General features: G+C 41.6%; 1 protein-coding gene across 1 annotated transcript in view; it reads left to right on the top strand.

Moving 5' to 3' along the window:
* Nucleotides 1-17,409, top strand: part of OTC (ornithine transcarbamylase) — a 73,106-nt gene that overhangs the window by 13,818 nt on the left and 41,879 nt on the right. The window contains exons 2-4 of the mRNA XM_052663597.1: nucleotides 940-1,078; nucleotides 3,159-3,240; nucleotides 14,871-14,958. Of these exons, the coding sequence (XP_052519557.1) occupies nucleotides 940-1,078; nucleotides 3,159-3,240; nucleotides 14,871-14,958 (309 nt within the window). The remainder of the gene's footprint in view (nucleotides 1-939; nucleotides 1,079-3,158; nucleotides 3,241-14,870; nucleotides 14,959-17,409) is intronic.

The raw sequence follows: 17,409 nt of genomic DNA, 5'->3' as shown, positions 1-17,409 counted from the left end.
CTTAAATTAGGCATGAGCTGGAAGGAAAAGGGTATTAACCTGTAGTACATTTCTTAAAGTCAAAAAAATTATCATTATTGTTATACATTCTTTAACCAAGACTCCTTGAGCGAGTAAAGTAACCAGAGAACTTTTTCTTTCCCTGAAAGTTACTAGAAAAGCCACAGGGTCCACTGTAGCTGACCGGGGACTACAAAGAACAATTCTTCAAGGATAGATTTGAAAGGCAGCAGAGGAAAATGAAATTGTTTTCTCTTGTATGTACATACAAATTCTATTTGTACCATCTAATAATTTCAGTTACGGGGCTTCCCTGGTGACTCAGTGGTAAAGAATCCACCTGCCATTGCAGGAGACGTGGGTTCCATCCCTGGGTCGGGACGGTCCCTTGGAGAAGGAAATTGGAACCCACTCCAGTATTCTTGCCTGGGAAATCCCATGGACAGAGGAGCCTGGTGGGCTGCAGTCCATGGGGTTGCAAAGAGTCAGACTCAGCTTAGTGACTAAACAATGATTTCAATAGTACCAGCTAAAATTTATCAAATACTTATTATATGCCAGACACTATCTGATTTCCATGTATCAAATAATTTCATCCTCACAACAAACTCTATAAGCTTCTTATACTCATTTTCTAGGTGAGAAATTTAAGTGCAGAGAGTTTGGGTAACTTGACTAACTATGAAGTAACAAAGCCACTTATGATTATTTTCAGCACAGAATTCAACCTCTTTCCTCAAGTTTTTCTTTTCTCTCAACATTCAAAAAACTGGATATCTAAAATGTAAACCACAGCCATATCAATTTGAAAGCATTAGCACTTTGCAGAGACACATGAGTTTACACATGATTTGCTATATTTTGTTTCAAAAATTAAACAATGAATTATTGTAGGACATGGGTTTTGTTTTCTTAAATACATCTTTTTCTTTTTCATAGATGTGGGCAACCAGTACAGGATAAAGTACAGCTGAAGGGCCGTGACCTCCTCACTCTAAAGAACTTTACAGGAGAAGAAATTAAATATATGCTATGGCTATCAGCAGATCTGAAATTCAGGATAAAACAGAAAGGAGAGGTATGTGGTATTTCCATATTACCTTCCACTGTTACCAATCAGTCTTTTTTTTTTTTTTTTTCTTTTGGCTGCATGGCATGGCATGAGGGATCTTAGTTTCCTGACCAGGGATCAAACCCATGCCCCCTGCAGTGGAAGCATGAATTCTTAACTACTGGACAACCAGGGAATTTCCAATCAGCCTTTTGAAAGACAGCCTTTACAAAGAAAGAGGAAAAAGAAAATACATTAAAATTCCTAACCAGTAGCTAAGTAATGAAATCACACAGGCAAGGTAATTGATTATCACTGAGTGCACAGGCATACAAAAAGCATAAAAATCAGTTATTCAATGACAAGTCATTGCATTTCTTTCATGTGAAATGTTGAAAGTCATTATTAACTGAATCAGAACCTAAGGAATCATTTCTCTGGAATGATTTTATTTTTACCCTTACCTTCTTTTCTGTCTTCTAGCAGATTTAAAATAAGGATGATTTTTTTTTTTTCCTAGCAACAAATTCCAGTGGTGGATGAAGATCAGATATTTCATCATTAGGATAATTTCAAAAAATTCAGGATGATGTGATGGTGTTAAAAATTTAGATTAGCAAAGAACCAATTAAAAGGTAACCAAGTAGGAGAAGAAATGGGATATGGTGCTTAGCTGGAAGCATTATTCTGCATTTTGAGCAATTTATGTTTGAAACACAATTAATGCAGCAGCTTCATTTAGACTGCTTAACTGTGAAAGCATTTTCATATTCCAAGCTTGTTCAAAAGCATTTGAAAGAGCTGGTTTCAGGTTGAGAAAGTTGTACACAACCTTGATTCTCTTATTTAGCTCACAAACTCTCCAAGTTCCTAAGAATGAACCCCAAACAGGTGTGACTCCAAATGCTGTTGGTTCCTATAGAACACCTTGAAATAAGGAGAAAAGCTCCCCTCCTCGAGACCCCAGGCTTTTGTTTTACACACTTTGTGGTGAGGAAGGTTAGCTGGCAGGAATCTATTTGTTCCAGAACTCATCCTATCAGGAAGTCCATCTGTAGCAGAGGAAGGAGAAAGAGCCCCACCCCACACCCAAACTCAGATTGCTTTCACATGACTTCTAGAAACAAAGCCTTTGCACTCTCCCAAGGATGCATGATGAAAGTGTATTTGAAACTCTGGGGTGTCATCTTTAGGAGTCTGAGTGCCCCATGTTGTGACAGAGAAACATGTTCCTAGCTGAGAAGACACTTCCCAAACAAGCATCTTTGAAGTCATTGAACATTGGTAGAAGTTTCTTTTACTGAGTCTAAGCTTGCTCTGCTTGCCTCATGATAGGCCAATGAATTTGAGAGACAAGGGTTGAGGAAAGGAATACAACTTTATTCGGAAAGCTGGCTGACCAAGAAGACTGCAGACTAATATCTCAAAATAGCCATCTTATCAGGGTCTGGATGCCAGGCTCTTTTCTAGAAGAGAGATGGCGGAGGTGAGGAGGTAAAGTAAAAAAGACATTAATCTTGCAAATATGTCCTGGAATGGCCAGACTTAGGGATAGGATATGTTAATTTCTTCCTTCCTGTAGCCATCCGCAGGTGGACAGGGTCCTGAACAAAGGCATTTTGGTTTAACATTCAGGAAGATGACCAGGTTTCACCAAGGCAGGCCATTATATATGGACAGTATCTTTTTAGTGAACAAAAACAACTGGAAGCAAATGTTAAAGTAAAAGAAACAGATCCAACATGGAGTCAGTTCTTCCCTGTAACATTTCCACAGATTTAAGTAAGAAGATGGTTCCAATATGAAATATTAATACATTTTGGAACAAGTGTTCAGGTTGAGCCCAGAGCAACTAATATTACTTTCTCATTACATGTCAATAAGCTGTGGGATTCCTCTTTCCTTCCCCTATTTGTATACAACAGGAAATAAACTCTTTGAATTCACTTTGTAAACAACATATGAATGCTTATTTGGGAGCAGTGTTAATTAATTCCAGTTTCTGACAATGTAAAGAATAAATCTTAAAATATAATCTTTGCTAGTAGATATAAAATGTATATTTCATTTTAGTTGGTTTAATTTTATTATTATCCTTGACTTTCAGTATTTGCCTTTACTGCAAGGGAAGTCCTTAGGCATGATTTTTGAAAAAAGAAGTACTCGAACAAGATTGTCCACAGAAACAGGTGAGTTCACAGACAAACTTGGACTTGTGTTGAAGAGGGGGCCAACAGGTGAGGACCTGGGAGGAGGAGCCCAGTGGTGAGATTTATCTGTCTCTTTGGCAACAACAAAGGGAAAACAATGTCACCAAGAGTAGCAATGGAAGCCTCTGAATGTTCTTTCTGATTCTCACAGCAGCTGCAAGCAGGAAGATGAGCCTCATCTGTAGGAATTCCATGAGGACTTGAGTAGACATCTCAAATAATTCATGTTCAGTACAGAATATTAGTGGTCATAAATTCTCAGGCTTTCAATTCAACGTGAGCAAGAAATGTGCATTTTTCTAATGTGTAAAGAGCTTTTCCTTGTTTATACCAATTCTGCTGGATGATGGAAACAGTCTCTGCAATCCAAATCCTGTCATTTCATCGTTTACTTTGTCAGTTTAGGGTCCCTTCACACTTTCCCCACAGTCATGGTTAAGTCCTAGAGAGAATCTCAATGTCAAGGCATCTAGGGCTATAGGGATCTGGTCTTTGATCATCAGGACATCATCATTAAATGTCTATGTTGGAATCTGCTGGGACTTCTGTATCCCTACTGGACCTTGACTGGCTCCCATTCAATGTGGAGGAGTTTGTTTTACTCTGATCACAAGATCTGAGATAGCTCTTGGTTTGGCTCGCTTGTTGATGCAAGTTTGTGTGCCTGACTTCCAGTGAGACCAAACAAACTGAAATGTTGGAGTTTGGAGCGGAGAAAGGTTTACTGCAAAGCCATGCAAGGAGACAAGTTGGCTCAAGCCTTAAAACAACTTGAGCTTCCTGAAGATTTTCGATAAATCATTTTTAAAAGCCAGGTGAGGGGGTGGGGTGGGGGTTGCAGGTACTTGATCGGTTTGTGCACAATGATTGGCTGATGGTGAGTGAGTTAGAAGGGTAGTGTCACAGGGGTTAACATTATCAGTCCTTAGAGTCCAGGAGGCCTGGGGTTAGGTCATCAGAGTCATCAAGTAGTTAACATCTTCCATTTGGTGGGGATTTTTCACATTAGATAAACAACTCTGAGAATTTACTACACCAAATACTATATACACCAAATACTATTATCTAGGTGTCTCAGAGAGGAGCTGAAACAGAGGATATGGGGGAAGGTCTGTCCCTGAGATGATCCTATAGGGTCCTGCTTGGTTATACTCTCAAGCTCTTGTCAGCTCTCCATGCCACAGTGGGCACAGAGATATTGCAAGACTCTCTCTATTGTTCCTTCCTCTTTCTGGGTGCCAGGGAGTTCTAGAATATTTACTCCTTCCTTGAACTCTGTCTTTAAAGAGACAGATGTTCTCAGCTCTGGTGTCCCCCAAACTCATCTTGTTATGCCCGAAGTCCGAGTCCCCAAAACTGAGAGAATAAGACGTCCACAGCAATGCAAAATCATAAAGGGGTTTTATTGCTAGCTCGAGCTAGGGCTCCTGTCTCATCCAGCGCAGTGGAGTCTTGACGAGAGCGCCTAGCTCTGAATCACAGCTGCTTTTATACAGGCGGTTCTTAGTACAGCTGGTGGGTAGTGATTGGCTGAGCCGTACACACGCGCGCACGCACTATTTTCAAATCCTGCATCCCTATCCGGATTGGCTCAGGTTTGGCGCCAGTGGAGACTTTCCCAGGGTGTGGTTTCCCGGAATCATGACTCAGGTTTTACAAGAATCTGAATCTTAGGCCTAGTATAGCTTGTTGAGCCTGTCATGGCTCAGGTCTGGTCCCTTAACAATCTGAAATTTCCATGCTTCCCACCCTTCAGTACGTGGCCTGGGGGACAGACAGCAGAGTACAAAGGTCCACCAGTGTCTGTTTCTGTTGCTTTTTCGCTCTTGCTCTTCATCTTCTTCCCCTCCAGTTCCCAGGTGATAAAGGAGGAGGAAAAACTGGCTTTAACTACCTATGCATTCTTTCAAGTCTGTTGTTTGTACTTGAAATCCTAGCTGTTGACACTCAAAATATCTTTTTTCTCAAATTATGTTTGCTGTAATGAGTTTCAAAAAACCTATTTTGAAATTCATCACCTCTTTTTTCTCTTTGCATTTCTACTCCATCAGACCTCCCTTGAATCAATAACATGACTGCCCCAAAGGGCAAATGGATAGGATTGAGGAAAAGGTACCACAGACAAAAACATATTTGTTGATTCTTTGTGTGTCTTATCCTACTTACAAGCATCAGAGCTTTCTAGGGCTCAGAAGCAAACAACTACTTCATGCAGTTCTTGCGTTGTAAGGACCAGTAATGAGGTATCTCAAATACATTACAAAATGGAGTTCAGAGGGATCAAGTGACTTGCTAAGTTCATGCAATTAATACAAATAGCACCAGGGTTCAGATCTCAAGTTTACTGTTCTTGTTAATGCACTCCCCTTGCCCCTTGAGAGAAGGAAGGAGGAAGAAAGGAAACATATAAGGTGTCACCTAATCTTTATAGTCCTAGGAAGAAAACTGATGAGAACATTTTGTTCTTTAAAGCTGGGTCCTTTAAGGTCACATTGACATCTGATGTCCAGCAATGGAAAAATGAATATGGCATAAACCTGTCAGTAGTTCTGAAATTCTTCTCCTTTTCAACACTGGTTATCATTTTTAAAAATCATTAGTACTTAAGAGAAGTATTCTTTTCTGAAGCCATCAAAGAATTGATTAAATACAGTTTTCTTAATGTTACATTTTTCTCAAATTATTTTTTTCTTAGCTGTTGATGTTGTCTACCATGTTCCTCTGTTCAAATGTTATTTTTAATTTCACATATCCCTGAATAAGTGATCAGTTTTACCATGCACATGTCATGTGGTAGATAAGCTACTAATAAAACCAAGAGTGAAGATTTAATAAGCTTTTGGGCACAGACCCTACACTAAGTGCTCTACATTAATCACATGGATTATCTCACTTAATCCTCAGGACAACTCCATGAGGGTGAGACCACTGAGGAAAATAGGCTAAAATAGGTTCAGCAAAAGTCCCACAGACATATAGCTAATAAATGGCAGACCCAGGATTAGAAGCTATTATTAAACATATTTTTAAATGTCTAATTTAATTTGAGCACATGTTAGTCATGTTTTATTCCAGCAAAATTGTTTCTACAGGTGGCATTAAGCATTTTGTTAAATGATGATTTTCTATAAAGAAATGTTCTTTATAGAAATCTGCACAAAATTACAAACAACAAATAAATGAGAAAAGGAACATATGACCATAAAAGTTATGGTTCAGAGTATTCATCATGATCTTCAATAAATACCCATGGGTTTCATTGAGATGGCATCCTGCCAAACTCAATAGTAGGAGAATCAGTCAGAGTAAGCAGCTAATTTCAATGCATATAGAAATGGTAAACCTCAACCCAAAATATGGCAGTACATTTCTATTATGTACATGTGCATCTTAATAGTTGTCTGTTGGCACAATTTTTCATCAAAACCTATTACCCTGCTGTTTAGAATGAAAATAAGACATAATTAAAACTGTCTATTTCTACCCCAGATTTGTGCCAGCCTCTGGGATGGGGTGATCCTCACTGGATAATCCTTGAGGATTCTATCTCAAACCTGAGTTGCAATGATACAGCCGTATTAGCTTGTTAGTTGGTCAGTCTTATCTGACTCTTTGCGACATCACAACCATAGCCCGCCACGGCTCCTCTGTCCATGGATTTCCCAGACAAGAATACTGGAGTGGGTTGCCATGCCCTCCTCCAGGGGATCCTCCTGACCCAGGGATCGAACCTGGGTCTCCTGCATCGTGGGCAGATTCTTTACTGTCTGAGCCACTGAGGTTTCCCTAGTATTATCTTGCTGCTGCTGCTGCTGCTAAGTCGCTTCAGTCGTGTACGACTCTGTGCGACCCCATAGACGGCAGCCCACCAGGCTTCCCCATCCCTGGGATTCTCCAGGCAAGAACACTGGAGTGGGTTGCCATTTCCTTCTCCAATGCATGAAAGTGAAAAGTGAAAGTGAAGTCGCTCAGTCGTGCCCGACTCGTAGCAACCCCATGGACTGCAGCCTACCAGGCTCCTCTGTCCATGGGATTTTCCAGGCAAGAGTACTGGAGTGGGGTGCCGTCACCTTTATCTTAGGAGACAAAATAAAATTCTCCACCCAAATCAAGCCATATTTGTTACTCATGTAATATTTTTATTAAAATGTAAGACACATATAGAAAAATGCACAAATCATTAATTACACAGTTCAATGAATTTTTATACGTCCTTGTAACTAATACCCAGGTAGAGAAACAATGTGAATAGCACCCAGAAGTCCTCCCTTGTATCTCCTTCCATTTACTACTCTCTGCCCCACCCCGCAAGGGTAATCATTATCCTGGCTTCTAACCTCACAGATTAGTTTAGCTGTTTTCGAACTTTATAGAAATGGAGTCATTCAATACCTGCTCTTTTGTGTCTGGCTTCTTTTGCTCAGCATTATGTTTGGGAGCTGTATCAATGTCGCTGTGTGTAGCTGTAGCTCATTCATTCCTCACTCACTTTTTGTGTATGCCAGCCTGGCAAACCAGACAATTCTCCTGTGTGACTACTGATGATTATACTCCTTCATTGCAAATTAATTGAGCAGACAGACGGATACATTTATTAATCCCGGTAACCGCAGTATTGGATGGAAAAATGCACAGGGCATCCTAAGAGGTGGTTCTTTTCCTTATTTAACACTGGTATTTGACTTTCAAGGTAAAATAGAAGTTAGTGCTTTCCAAGCTCTTTCAAATTCGTCATTTTGCAAAGCTGGTAATATAGAAACCGTGATACTATGCCATGGGTATGAAAGTAAAGCTCAGAGAGGGCAACAGTTGCCTTATCTCTACCAGCAAGAACCCCTGGAGCCCTCACATTTCCTACGTGAATTCTGTTTATACCCCTTCTTCCAAAGCTTGCAGGATACCCCTTCTTCCAAAGCTTGCAGGGATCCCTGAAGAAAAGAAAGAGCAAAGTAAGACGGACTTTTATTTTCTCAGACAGAAATTTAGATATTAACAGATGAAATCCTTTTTTCAAAAATATCTGATATGTATGCAGAAGTGAAAGAGCTAAACTCCCTCCGGATGAAGAGTGAAGAGAGAATAGAGATCTGTCCCTCTGCCCTCCTCTCCTCAGCAATGGCAGCTCCTGGTGGCTTCTCAGAATGTCTGACATCTTCCATAAGCGTGCTGCATGCTAAGTCATGCTCAGTTGTGTCCCACGATTTGTGACCCCATGGACTGTAACCTGCCAGGCTCCTCTGTCTGTGGGATTTCCCAGGCAAGAATACTGGACTGGGTTGGCATTTCCTCCTCCAGGGCATCTTCCTGACCCAGGGATTGAACCTGCGTCTCCTGTGTCTCCTGCATTGGCAAGCATGTTGCTTACCACTAGCGCCACTCAAGCACTTAATGCCATCCAGGTCAGCTAAACTGGCAAATGCTTGACCTGTGCTTTTGGACCTGGGTCTGAGGCTTCTTTCTGATGGGTGACCAAAAATTGCAGAGGTAATTCCTTTTTGGAGGCAATGGCTTCCCATTTTATCTCCTTCAAGAACTGCTGAAGGCTTTGTTGACTGAAAAACATTCCACAAACTGAAAGTTGAGAATTATGTTTTATTGAGTGGACTTGCTGAGGACTGAAGCCCGGGAGACAGTCTCTCAGTTAGCTCTGAGGGACTGCTCAGAAGAGGTCAGGGAGGAGCCAGGATACATAGGAATTCTGAACTCAAAACCAGGTCGTTGGAACATCAAACGATTACCATTAATGAAAGACATCAGACATCTCAAGTTAATGAATTTAGTGCTTTTCTATGTATTGGAAGATACAAGAGTCTGGGCCCATGGAAACCATTCCTTTGATATGCATCTTAGCTATCCAGCACCAGTATCCTGTTCTTAGGCTTTTCTGGTGGCTCATTCGGTAAAGAATCCACCCGTAATGCAGGAGATGCAAGAGACACAGGTTGGATCCCTGGGTTGGGAAGATCCCCTGGAGGAGGGCATGGCAACCCACTCCAGTATTCTTGCCATGGACAGAGAAGCCTGGTGGGCTACAGTCCATGGGGTCACAAAGAGTCGGACGGGATTGAAGTGATGGAGCACGCATCCTGTTCTTTCCCATCCCGAGTCCCCTCAGGGTGCACTGTTGGGGTGGCTGCAGTGGCTGAGGGCTTGGGAGTGGGCAGCCCTTTTGTCTTCATCCCGAGTTTCCTCAGGGCTCACACTTGGGGCAGTGGTAGTGGCTGATGGCTTGACAGCCACAGCATCCTTTGTTTGCTGATATGGCAGGCTACATTTTTCCATCAGAGCTTCCACTGCTAATTCTTAACACTTTCTGTATGTAACCTTTCTTCCTACCCCTATCAGCTAAGTCCAGATTTGATATGAATCTTCTTTATAGCACAAAGAAAAAAATGAAAATGCAACAAGCTAAACCTGGATTGTTAGCAAAATGACTTCTAGTCCAAGTAAGAGTATGACTTCAAGTAGACCAGCCAGGAGGTCTTAAACTGTTTGAATCCTTCCTCCACAGCCCCCAACCCTCAGTGGCATTTCCCTATGCCAGGCACATAGTAGGGGCCTAATAAATACTTTCTTGATGAATATGCAGTATTCATATTTGTTTAGGTGATTTCCCTTGTTTAGAAACAGATTAAGTGCTCAAGAGTGATTCATAATTAAAATCATCACAAAATCCTGTTAGCTCACTTAACAGGTAATAGATAAGTCCATTAACAAAATTAGGAGATGTTTGCAAGTAAGAAAAATGACTTCTCTCCCCAGAGTCAAAATCCTTCCTACATTTGTTCACCAAGTTTGTGTTGAATACTTACTATGTGAAAGAAATACTGAAAATGTTAGCAGCTCAGTAGTGTCCAACTCTTTGCCACCCGCCAGGCTCCTCTGTCCAAGGCATTCTCCAGGAAGAACACTGGAGTGGGTTGCCGTTCCCTTTTCCAGGAGATCTTCTCAAACTAGGGATCGAACCCAGGTCTCCCTCATTGCACATTGATTCTTTATGTGAACCACCAGGGAAGCCACTTACTATGTACCAATATTTATTCTAGGTTCTTGAGACTGATGTTGTTAATACAAGTTTGTGTGCCCAATGCACAGTGAGGCCAAACAAACTGAAAGGTCAGAGTTTGGAACAGGGAAAGGTTTATTGCAGAACCATGCAAGGAGAAGGGTGGATGATGGCCTAAAAGCCCCGAGGTCCCGGAAGGGTTTCAGCAAAGCATTTTTAAAAGCCAGGTGCGCAAGCGGGGGTCACAAGGTCTGTGATCAGCTTGTGCAGGGTTCTCTGACTGGCAGATGGTGAGGGAGCAGGGAGATGTCACAAGCTTTACCAATCTTTAGGCTCCAGGAGGCCTGGGGCTTTGTGTTCAAGGTCTTCAAGTACTTAACACCTCCTCTTTGTTGGAGAGGGGATGGCTTTTTTACATCTGCAAAACAACTCAGGAAATGTGCATCAAATACCATTACCTAGGTACTTCAGAGAAGAGCTAAAGCAGAGGATACAGGGGAAGGCTTGTCCCTGAAGGCCCCATAAGGGTTCTGATTGGTTATAACATATTGGTGAATAAAAGATAGGAAAATCCCTGCCTTCATGGAGCTGAGATTCTAGTTGGTACACGGACGGTAAACAATAGACATAATAAATTGTAAGTGAATGATGTATCATGGTGGATGGTGATCAGTGCTCTCAACAAAGACAAGACTGCCTGCAAGTGAGGGAGAGATATGTATCCTATTATTTGGACTTTGCCTTTTACTCTGAGTAAACAGGAGAATCTTTGGAGGGTTTTGAACAGAGGAGGAACATGGTCTAACTTGCATTTTATTTATTAAATTAAAAAATTAAAAAGAAAATTTATTTTCTTGGCCATGCCACACAGCATGTGAGGCCTTAGTTCAGTATATGAGCTCTTAGTTACCCAAACAGGGATCAGACCCATGCTTCTTGCATTGGAAGTGAGGAGTCTTAACCACTGGACCACAAGGGATGCTCCTAACTTCCATTTTAAATGGATCTCTCTGCTCTGTTGAGAATAAACCGGGGCACTAGGGGTGGAGAATTCCATGGACTATACAGTCCATGGGGCTGCAAAGAGTCAGACATGACTGATAGACTTTCACTTTTCAGGGGTGGAGATAAGATAGAAGCAGTGAAAGCTGTCAACAGGTAGGTACAGTATATAGAGGCTGGGGCCATGGTTATGGCAGATTTGGGCCAGAAAAGAGGGCTAGATTCAGGAAATATTTTGAAGGGAGAGTCAACAAGATTCCTGATGTATCGGGTTAAAGAGAGGTGTGAAGGATGTCTTCAAGGTTTCCATCTGAGCAACTGTCAGCAGGATGGAGCAGGATAGAGCCAATCAGGCAGGAAGGAGACGAAGATCAGGAGTTCAGTTTTAGAAGTGCTGAGTTTGGTATGTCTATTAGACACACAGCAAAGGTGATGAAGAGGCCGCTGGGTATTAGTTTGGAGTATGGGAGTGAGATGTGACAGAGATACCTAGAAGTCAGTCAGTCAGTTTAGTCACTCAAGTCATGTCCGACTCTTTGTGACCCCATGGACTGCAGCACGCCAGGCTTCCCTGTCTATTACCAACTCCTGGAGATGGCTCAAACTCATGTCCATCGAGTCAATGATGCCGTCCAGCCATCTCATTCTCTGTTGTCCCCTTTTCCTCCTGCCTTCAATCTTGCCCAGAATCAGGTTCTTTCCCAATGAGTCAGTTCTTCACATCAGGTGGCCAAAGTATGGGTGCTTCAGCTTCAGCATCAGCATCAGTCCTTCCAGAGAATATTCAGAACTGATTTCCTTTAGGATTGACTGGTTTGATCTCCTTGCAGTCCAAGGGACTCACAAAAGTCTTCTCCACAACACAGTTCAAAAGCGTCAATTCTTTGGCACTCAGCTTTCCTTATGGTCCACCTCTCACATCCGTACATGACTGCTAGAAAAACCATAGCTTTGACTAGACGAACCTTTGTCGGCAAAGTAATGTCTCTGCTTTTTGCTTTTTAATATGCTGTCTAGGTTGGTCATAGCTTTTCTTCCAAGGAGCATGCATCTTTTAATATCATGGCTGCAGTCACCATCTGCAGTGAATTTGGAGCCCCCCAAAATAAAGTCTGTCACTGTTTCCACTGTTTCTCCATCTATTTGCCATGAAGTGATGGGACTAGATGCCATGATCTTTGTTTTTTGAATGTTGAGTTTTAGGCCAGCTTTTTCACTCTCCTCTTTCACTCTCATCAAGAGGCTCTTTAGTTCCTCTTTGCTTTCTGCCATAAGGGTGGGATCATCTGTATATCTGAGGTTATTGATATTTCTCCCAGCAATCTTGATTCCAGCTTGTGCTTCATCCAGCCTGGCATTTTGCATGATATAGTCTGCATATAATTTAAATAAGCGAGGTGACAAAATACAGCCGTGACATACTCCTTTCCCAATTTGGAACCAGTCCATTGTTCCATGTCCGGTTCTAACTGTTCCTTCTTGATCTGCATACAGGTTTCTCAGGAGGCAGGTAAGGTGGTCTGGTAGTCCCATCTCTTGAAGAATATTCCACAGTTAGTTGTGATCAACACATTCAAAGGCTTTGGCGTAGTCAATAAAGCAGAAGTAGATGTTTTTCTGGAACTCTCTTGCTTTTTCTATGATCAAACAGATGCTGGCAATTTGATCTCTGGTTCCTCTGCCTTTTCTAAATCCAGCTTGAACATCTGGAAGTTTTCAGTTCCTGTACTGTTGAAGCCTAGCTTGGAGAATTTTGAGCATTACTTTGCTAGTGTGTGAGATGAGTGCAATTGTGCAGTAGTTTGAACGTTCTTTCTAAAATTAAAAAAAATATTCACTGTGGAATGCAAAAAAAAAAAAAAACATGTTAAGGCCTCACTGGGTTGTTTCATGAGACTTTGGGTTGAGTTTCCGTTCATAGGTCTAACACTCCTTATCACCCAATTCACCATGCAATTAATGATTTCTCTCTTTCTCACAGGAAACAGGTAGGATCAGAAAATTGCGACTGTTGCATATTTTCCAAAAGACAAGTTAAGTAAAAAAGTAATGTTTCCAAGGAGGGAAAAAGTAATATTTGCAAACTCCCTCAGACAAGTCTCTATCTTGTAATTATACCTTTACATTGTATATGTATATATATCTAAGAAAGCCTCACCTGTCTCAGATGAGAGAGTGAAGTTCTGATTGGATGTCATCATTTCCCATAATTTTGCCCCAGGGTGTGTGATAAAAGTGTTCTCCTTGTTCCCACAGAGTTTAGCTATGGCTTGGGGCAGACCCCTGTCCGTCATCCTCCCAGACCAATGGGATGTGCTCTGAGGGTGGGAAAGGAGCCAGCTTCATCTGCTTAGATGTCTGCAGTAATCTCACATTCCATGGAGGGTTGACAAGTGGCGAGGGTAATATGTAAGTGGTGCTTAGCTCTGTCTTGGTTGGAGGATAAATAAAACGGTTGAATGATCTTTGATCTCACTAACTTTTGAAATTTTATTTATTTTTGGCTGGGCTAGGTCTTCATTGCTCCATAAAGGCTCTTCTCTAGTGGCAGAAAGTGGGGGCTACCCTCCAGCTGTGATGGGCGGGCTGCTCAGTGTGGTGGCTTCTCTTGTTGCAGAGCACAGGCTCTAGGCACCTGGGCTTAAGTAGTTGTGGCTCACGGGCTCTAAAACACAGGCTCAGTAGTTGTGGCACATGTGCTTAGTTGCCTCACAGCATGTGGGATCTTCCCAGACCAGGGATTGAAATCATGTCCTCTGCATTGGCAGATGGATTCTGAACAACTGGATCACCAGAGAAGTCCAATCTTGCTGATTTTTAGAGAACTGAAACTGCCATTTCAATGCTCACTTTATTTTCAATTTTTTAAAAAAGGTATAATGTATATATAGGAAAATGCACAGATCTTAAGTGTGTGCAATTCAGTAAGTATTGAAGAATACATATACCCATGTATTGGTATGTAACCTTACCATCTCTGTCAAGGTATAAAGTACTTCTGTTACCCCAGAAAGTTCACCAGTGCTCTTTCCCAGCCAATCACCCTCTCTGAAAGCAACAAGTGTTTTAATTTCAGCCACTCTATGTTTGTTTCACCCATTCTAGGACTTCATATGAATGGAATTATACATTATGTACTCTTTTGTGTCTAGCTTCTTTCATTCAGCATGTTTGTGAGATTCATTCATGTTGTGTGTATAGTTCATTTCTTTTAATTACTGAGCAGTATTCCATTGCCATCCATGACATCCCATACTACAGTTGATGTTCCCATTTTCCTGGTGGACATCATTTATATATTTTAAGAATAAAAATGAGGTATAGCCTCCAGAAAGGAACAATGGCCCATAATCGCACAGTTCTGAAAAGATGGTGGAGAGATGGTCACAAATCTGAAGGAGAGTTAAGTGCTAGTACAGAAAATCTCATATACTTCTCTCAGTTCCTCGTTTTGCTTTCCCTGGGAATTCCCTATTAGAGAGGCTGGTGAGATTGAAAGATTTTGACTTTTCAATTGAGATGGTGCTGAGACCTCATGATTTTGTTTGCTACTTTAATACTTTTTTTTCAAAAGGCCTTTCTTTTCTCTCTTTTACTGCAGGCTTTGCACTTCTGGGAGGACACCCTTGTTTTCTTACCACGGACGATATTCATTTGGGTGTGAATGAAAGTCTCACAGATACAGCCCGGTTTGTACATCTTCTCTTGGAAGCTTATTTCACAATTTATGGATACATCTTAAAAAGAAAATATGCTTCTCTTTAACTAGTGATTTTCCCTCTCAGCACCCTTTGGACGGCTCTGTTTTCGTTCTTTACCTTTTTACCTGATGTCCTGAGTGAATTTCTCTCATCTTCTGGCCACTTTCCTTGGGTTAGTTTTCTTTCTTTTCTTAGCAATTTGAAGAGGCTTCTGATTATAGAATTTCAAACTCCAGGAAATTTAGTCATCAAGCATGACTCTTATGTTTTTCAGTTGAAGAAATGGAAGGCCAGGGAAATTGACATGTTCAATGACCCATAACCTGTTAGCATCAGAGCAGGAAGTAATATTGAGAGCTAACATTTATTGAACATTTATTATGTGTAAGGCATTGTTCTGACTCATTTAATCCTTATAAAAACCCAAACAGATTGGCATAAAGAAGTGAAACAACTTTATTAGGGACATACTAGCTACTATAAGACAAAAATCTCAAAATGTCAGTAGCTTAACATAGTGCAAATATTCCTGATTGATAAGACAGAAGGAGTGATTATTTATGTGACCATTTAGGGACTGGGGATGTAAATGGCTCTACTGTCTTCAACATGTGGCCTCCAAGGTTATCCTGGGTGTCAACATCCAGCCAGGTTTTAGGGAAGAGTGCCTGGGGACAGGATGCTCACTTCAAAGCCACCTTAGCAGGGAAGCAGCACAATCACTTCCACTCACATTCTATCAGCAAGTACTAAGTAGCTCAGCCCTACCTGGATGAAAGAAGAGTGAGAAAAGGCTCTGAATCACTATCCTATAATTAGGGACTGAAACATAGGTCCTCTGCCTCCCCATGCAGTCCTCTCACCATTGTATCATGCCTGATAGAGAGATACAGAGCAAATGTCTTTGTTTAAGTATCTCACACTTGATATCAAAGACTAATGATTATTTTCTGAAAACGATATGTCATAAAGCAACTCCCTGCAGACATTGCCTGCTTTTTATGGCCGCTACCCTAGTAAGTACTAAAGAATCCACCTCATTTGAATTGCTGAAGAGATTTGACATAACTCATCTTTAAAACTTTTAGTTATGTTATTTCAGATGAGACAGTGTTAGTATTAAGCTGTGTTGTGTTCATCTTCTGGATGCAAGGGACAAAAAGAATAAACAAACATAAAAGAGTTTTTCTTCTAAATATGCTGTCACTGCTTGGAATTCTATTTGCCTAATAATTCTGTTTCCACCAGAGTGAAATATGCTTTGTTCCAGAATAATATTATAAGCTGGTTAGGGGATGAAGCCAGGGACACAACCAGGAAAGAAGTTTCAGTGGGGATCCTCTATATAGGACCAAGTGAATGATGCTGAGTGTCACATGTGAACTAGTGGTTGGAAGAAGGTACAGTTGGAGAAACAGATGAGTGTTCAATAGAGAGTGAAGGAGTGCAGAAGTGCAGATTGGCAGCCAGAAAGAGGTCAGGGCCCAGAAATCAGGGAAGTGGGCGGGACCCCCAAAGCAAGAGACAAATAGCCAAGCATGGGTTGAAAGCTGAGGACGAGTGTAAACATGTTCTTTTCTGTGCTTGCTCACCACACAACAATTGCCACTGGAAGTCCTTCGTTAGAGGAGCTCTACACAGATCCTAGGAAAAACAATCTGTTCAAAAGAACCCATCTGCCAATGCAAGAGACATAAGAGACGTGGGTTTGATCCCTTAGTTGGGAAGATCCCTGAAAGAGGGCATGGCAACCCACTCCAGTATTCTTGCCAGGAGAATCTCCATGGATAGAGGAGCCTGGCGGGCTACAGTTCATGGGGTTGCAAAGGGTTGTACATGACTGAGCAGCTAAGCACACACGTCTCATTGTGGGAGAATTGCAGAAGGCTAAACCTCAAGGACAGGTACACTGAGGGAGGGACAGGAGTAAATTGTTAAGGTACAAGGAAAATTAGGGTAGTGCAATATCATAAGAGGCTGGAATGGGTGATGGAGATGTCAGAAATGGAGGGGGGGGTAGAGTAGATACTATGGAAATCTGACTCTTTTGTGCACCCCATCACTGCTTCATCTGCCCAAATACCTGACAAACAATATGGCTGAGACTCAGAAATTCAATAAATCCAAATTGAAGAAGACAAGGGAAATCCACCGCCTTGCACAGAAGTAATTGAACAGGAGAAGCAAGGAAGTGAATCTTAATGGCATCGACCCTGCCAATATGCACAGTACAACCCACTGCAATTGCCTCCTTACTTTTTGTAGCAGTTAAACTCTGTAAGATGCAAAGAGATTGCATGATGTTTAAATGATAGTGCTGGCCCTTTGGAATTGAGGCAAGCGTACACCTGACATTGATTGACGGTGTTGCTTCACTAATCTGCCTGTCTGGTTGCTTTGGGGGCCTGATGGAACAAAGAAATAGTGACTGCCCACTGG

This window comes from Budorcas taxicolor, chromosome X (assembly GCF_023091745.1).
Source record: "Budorcas taxicolor isolate Tak-1 chromosome X, Takin1.1, whole genome shotgun sequence".
NCBI classification, from domain to species: Eukaryota; Metazoa; Chordata; class Mammalia; order Artiodactyla; family Bovidae; genus Budorcas; species Budorcas taxicolor.
Note: the sequence above shows the minus strand (reverse complement) of the source record. Positions and strands in the feature narration are given on the sequence as shown.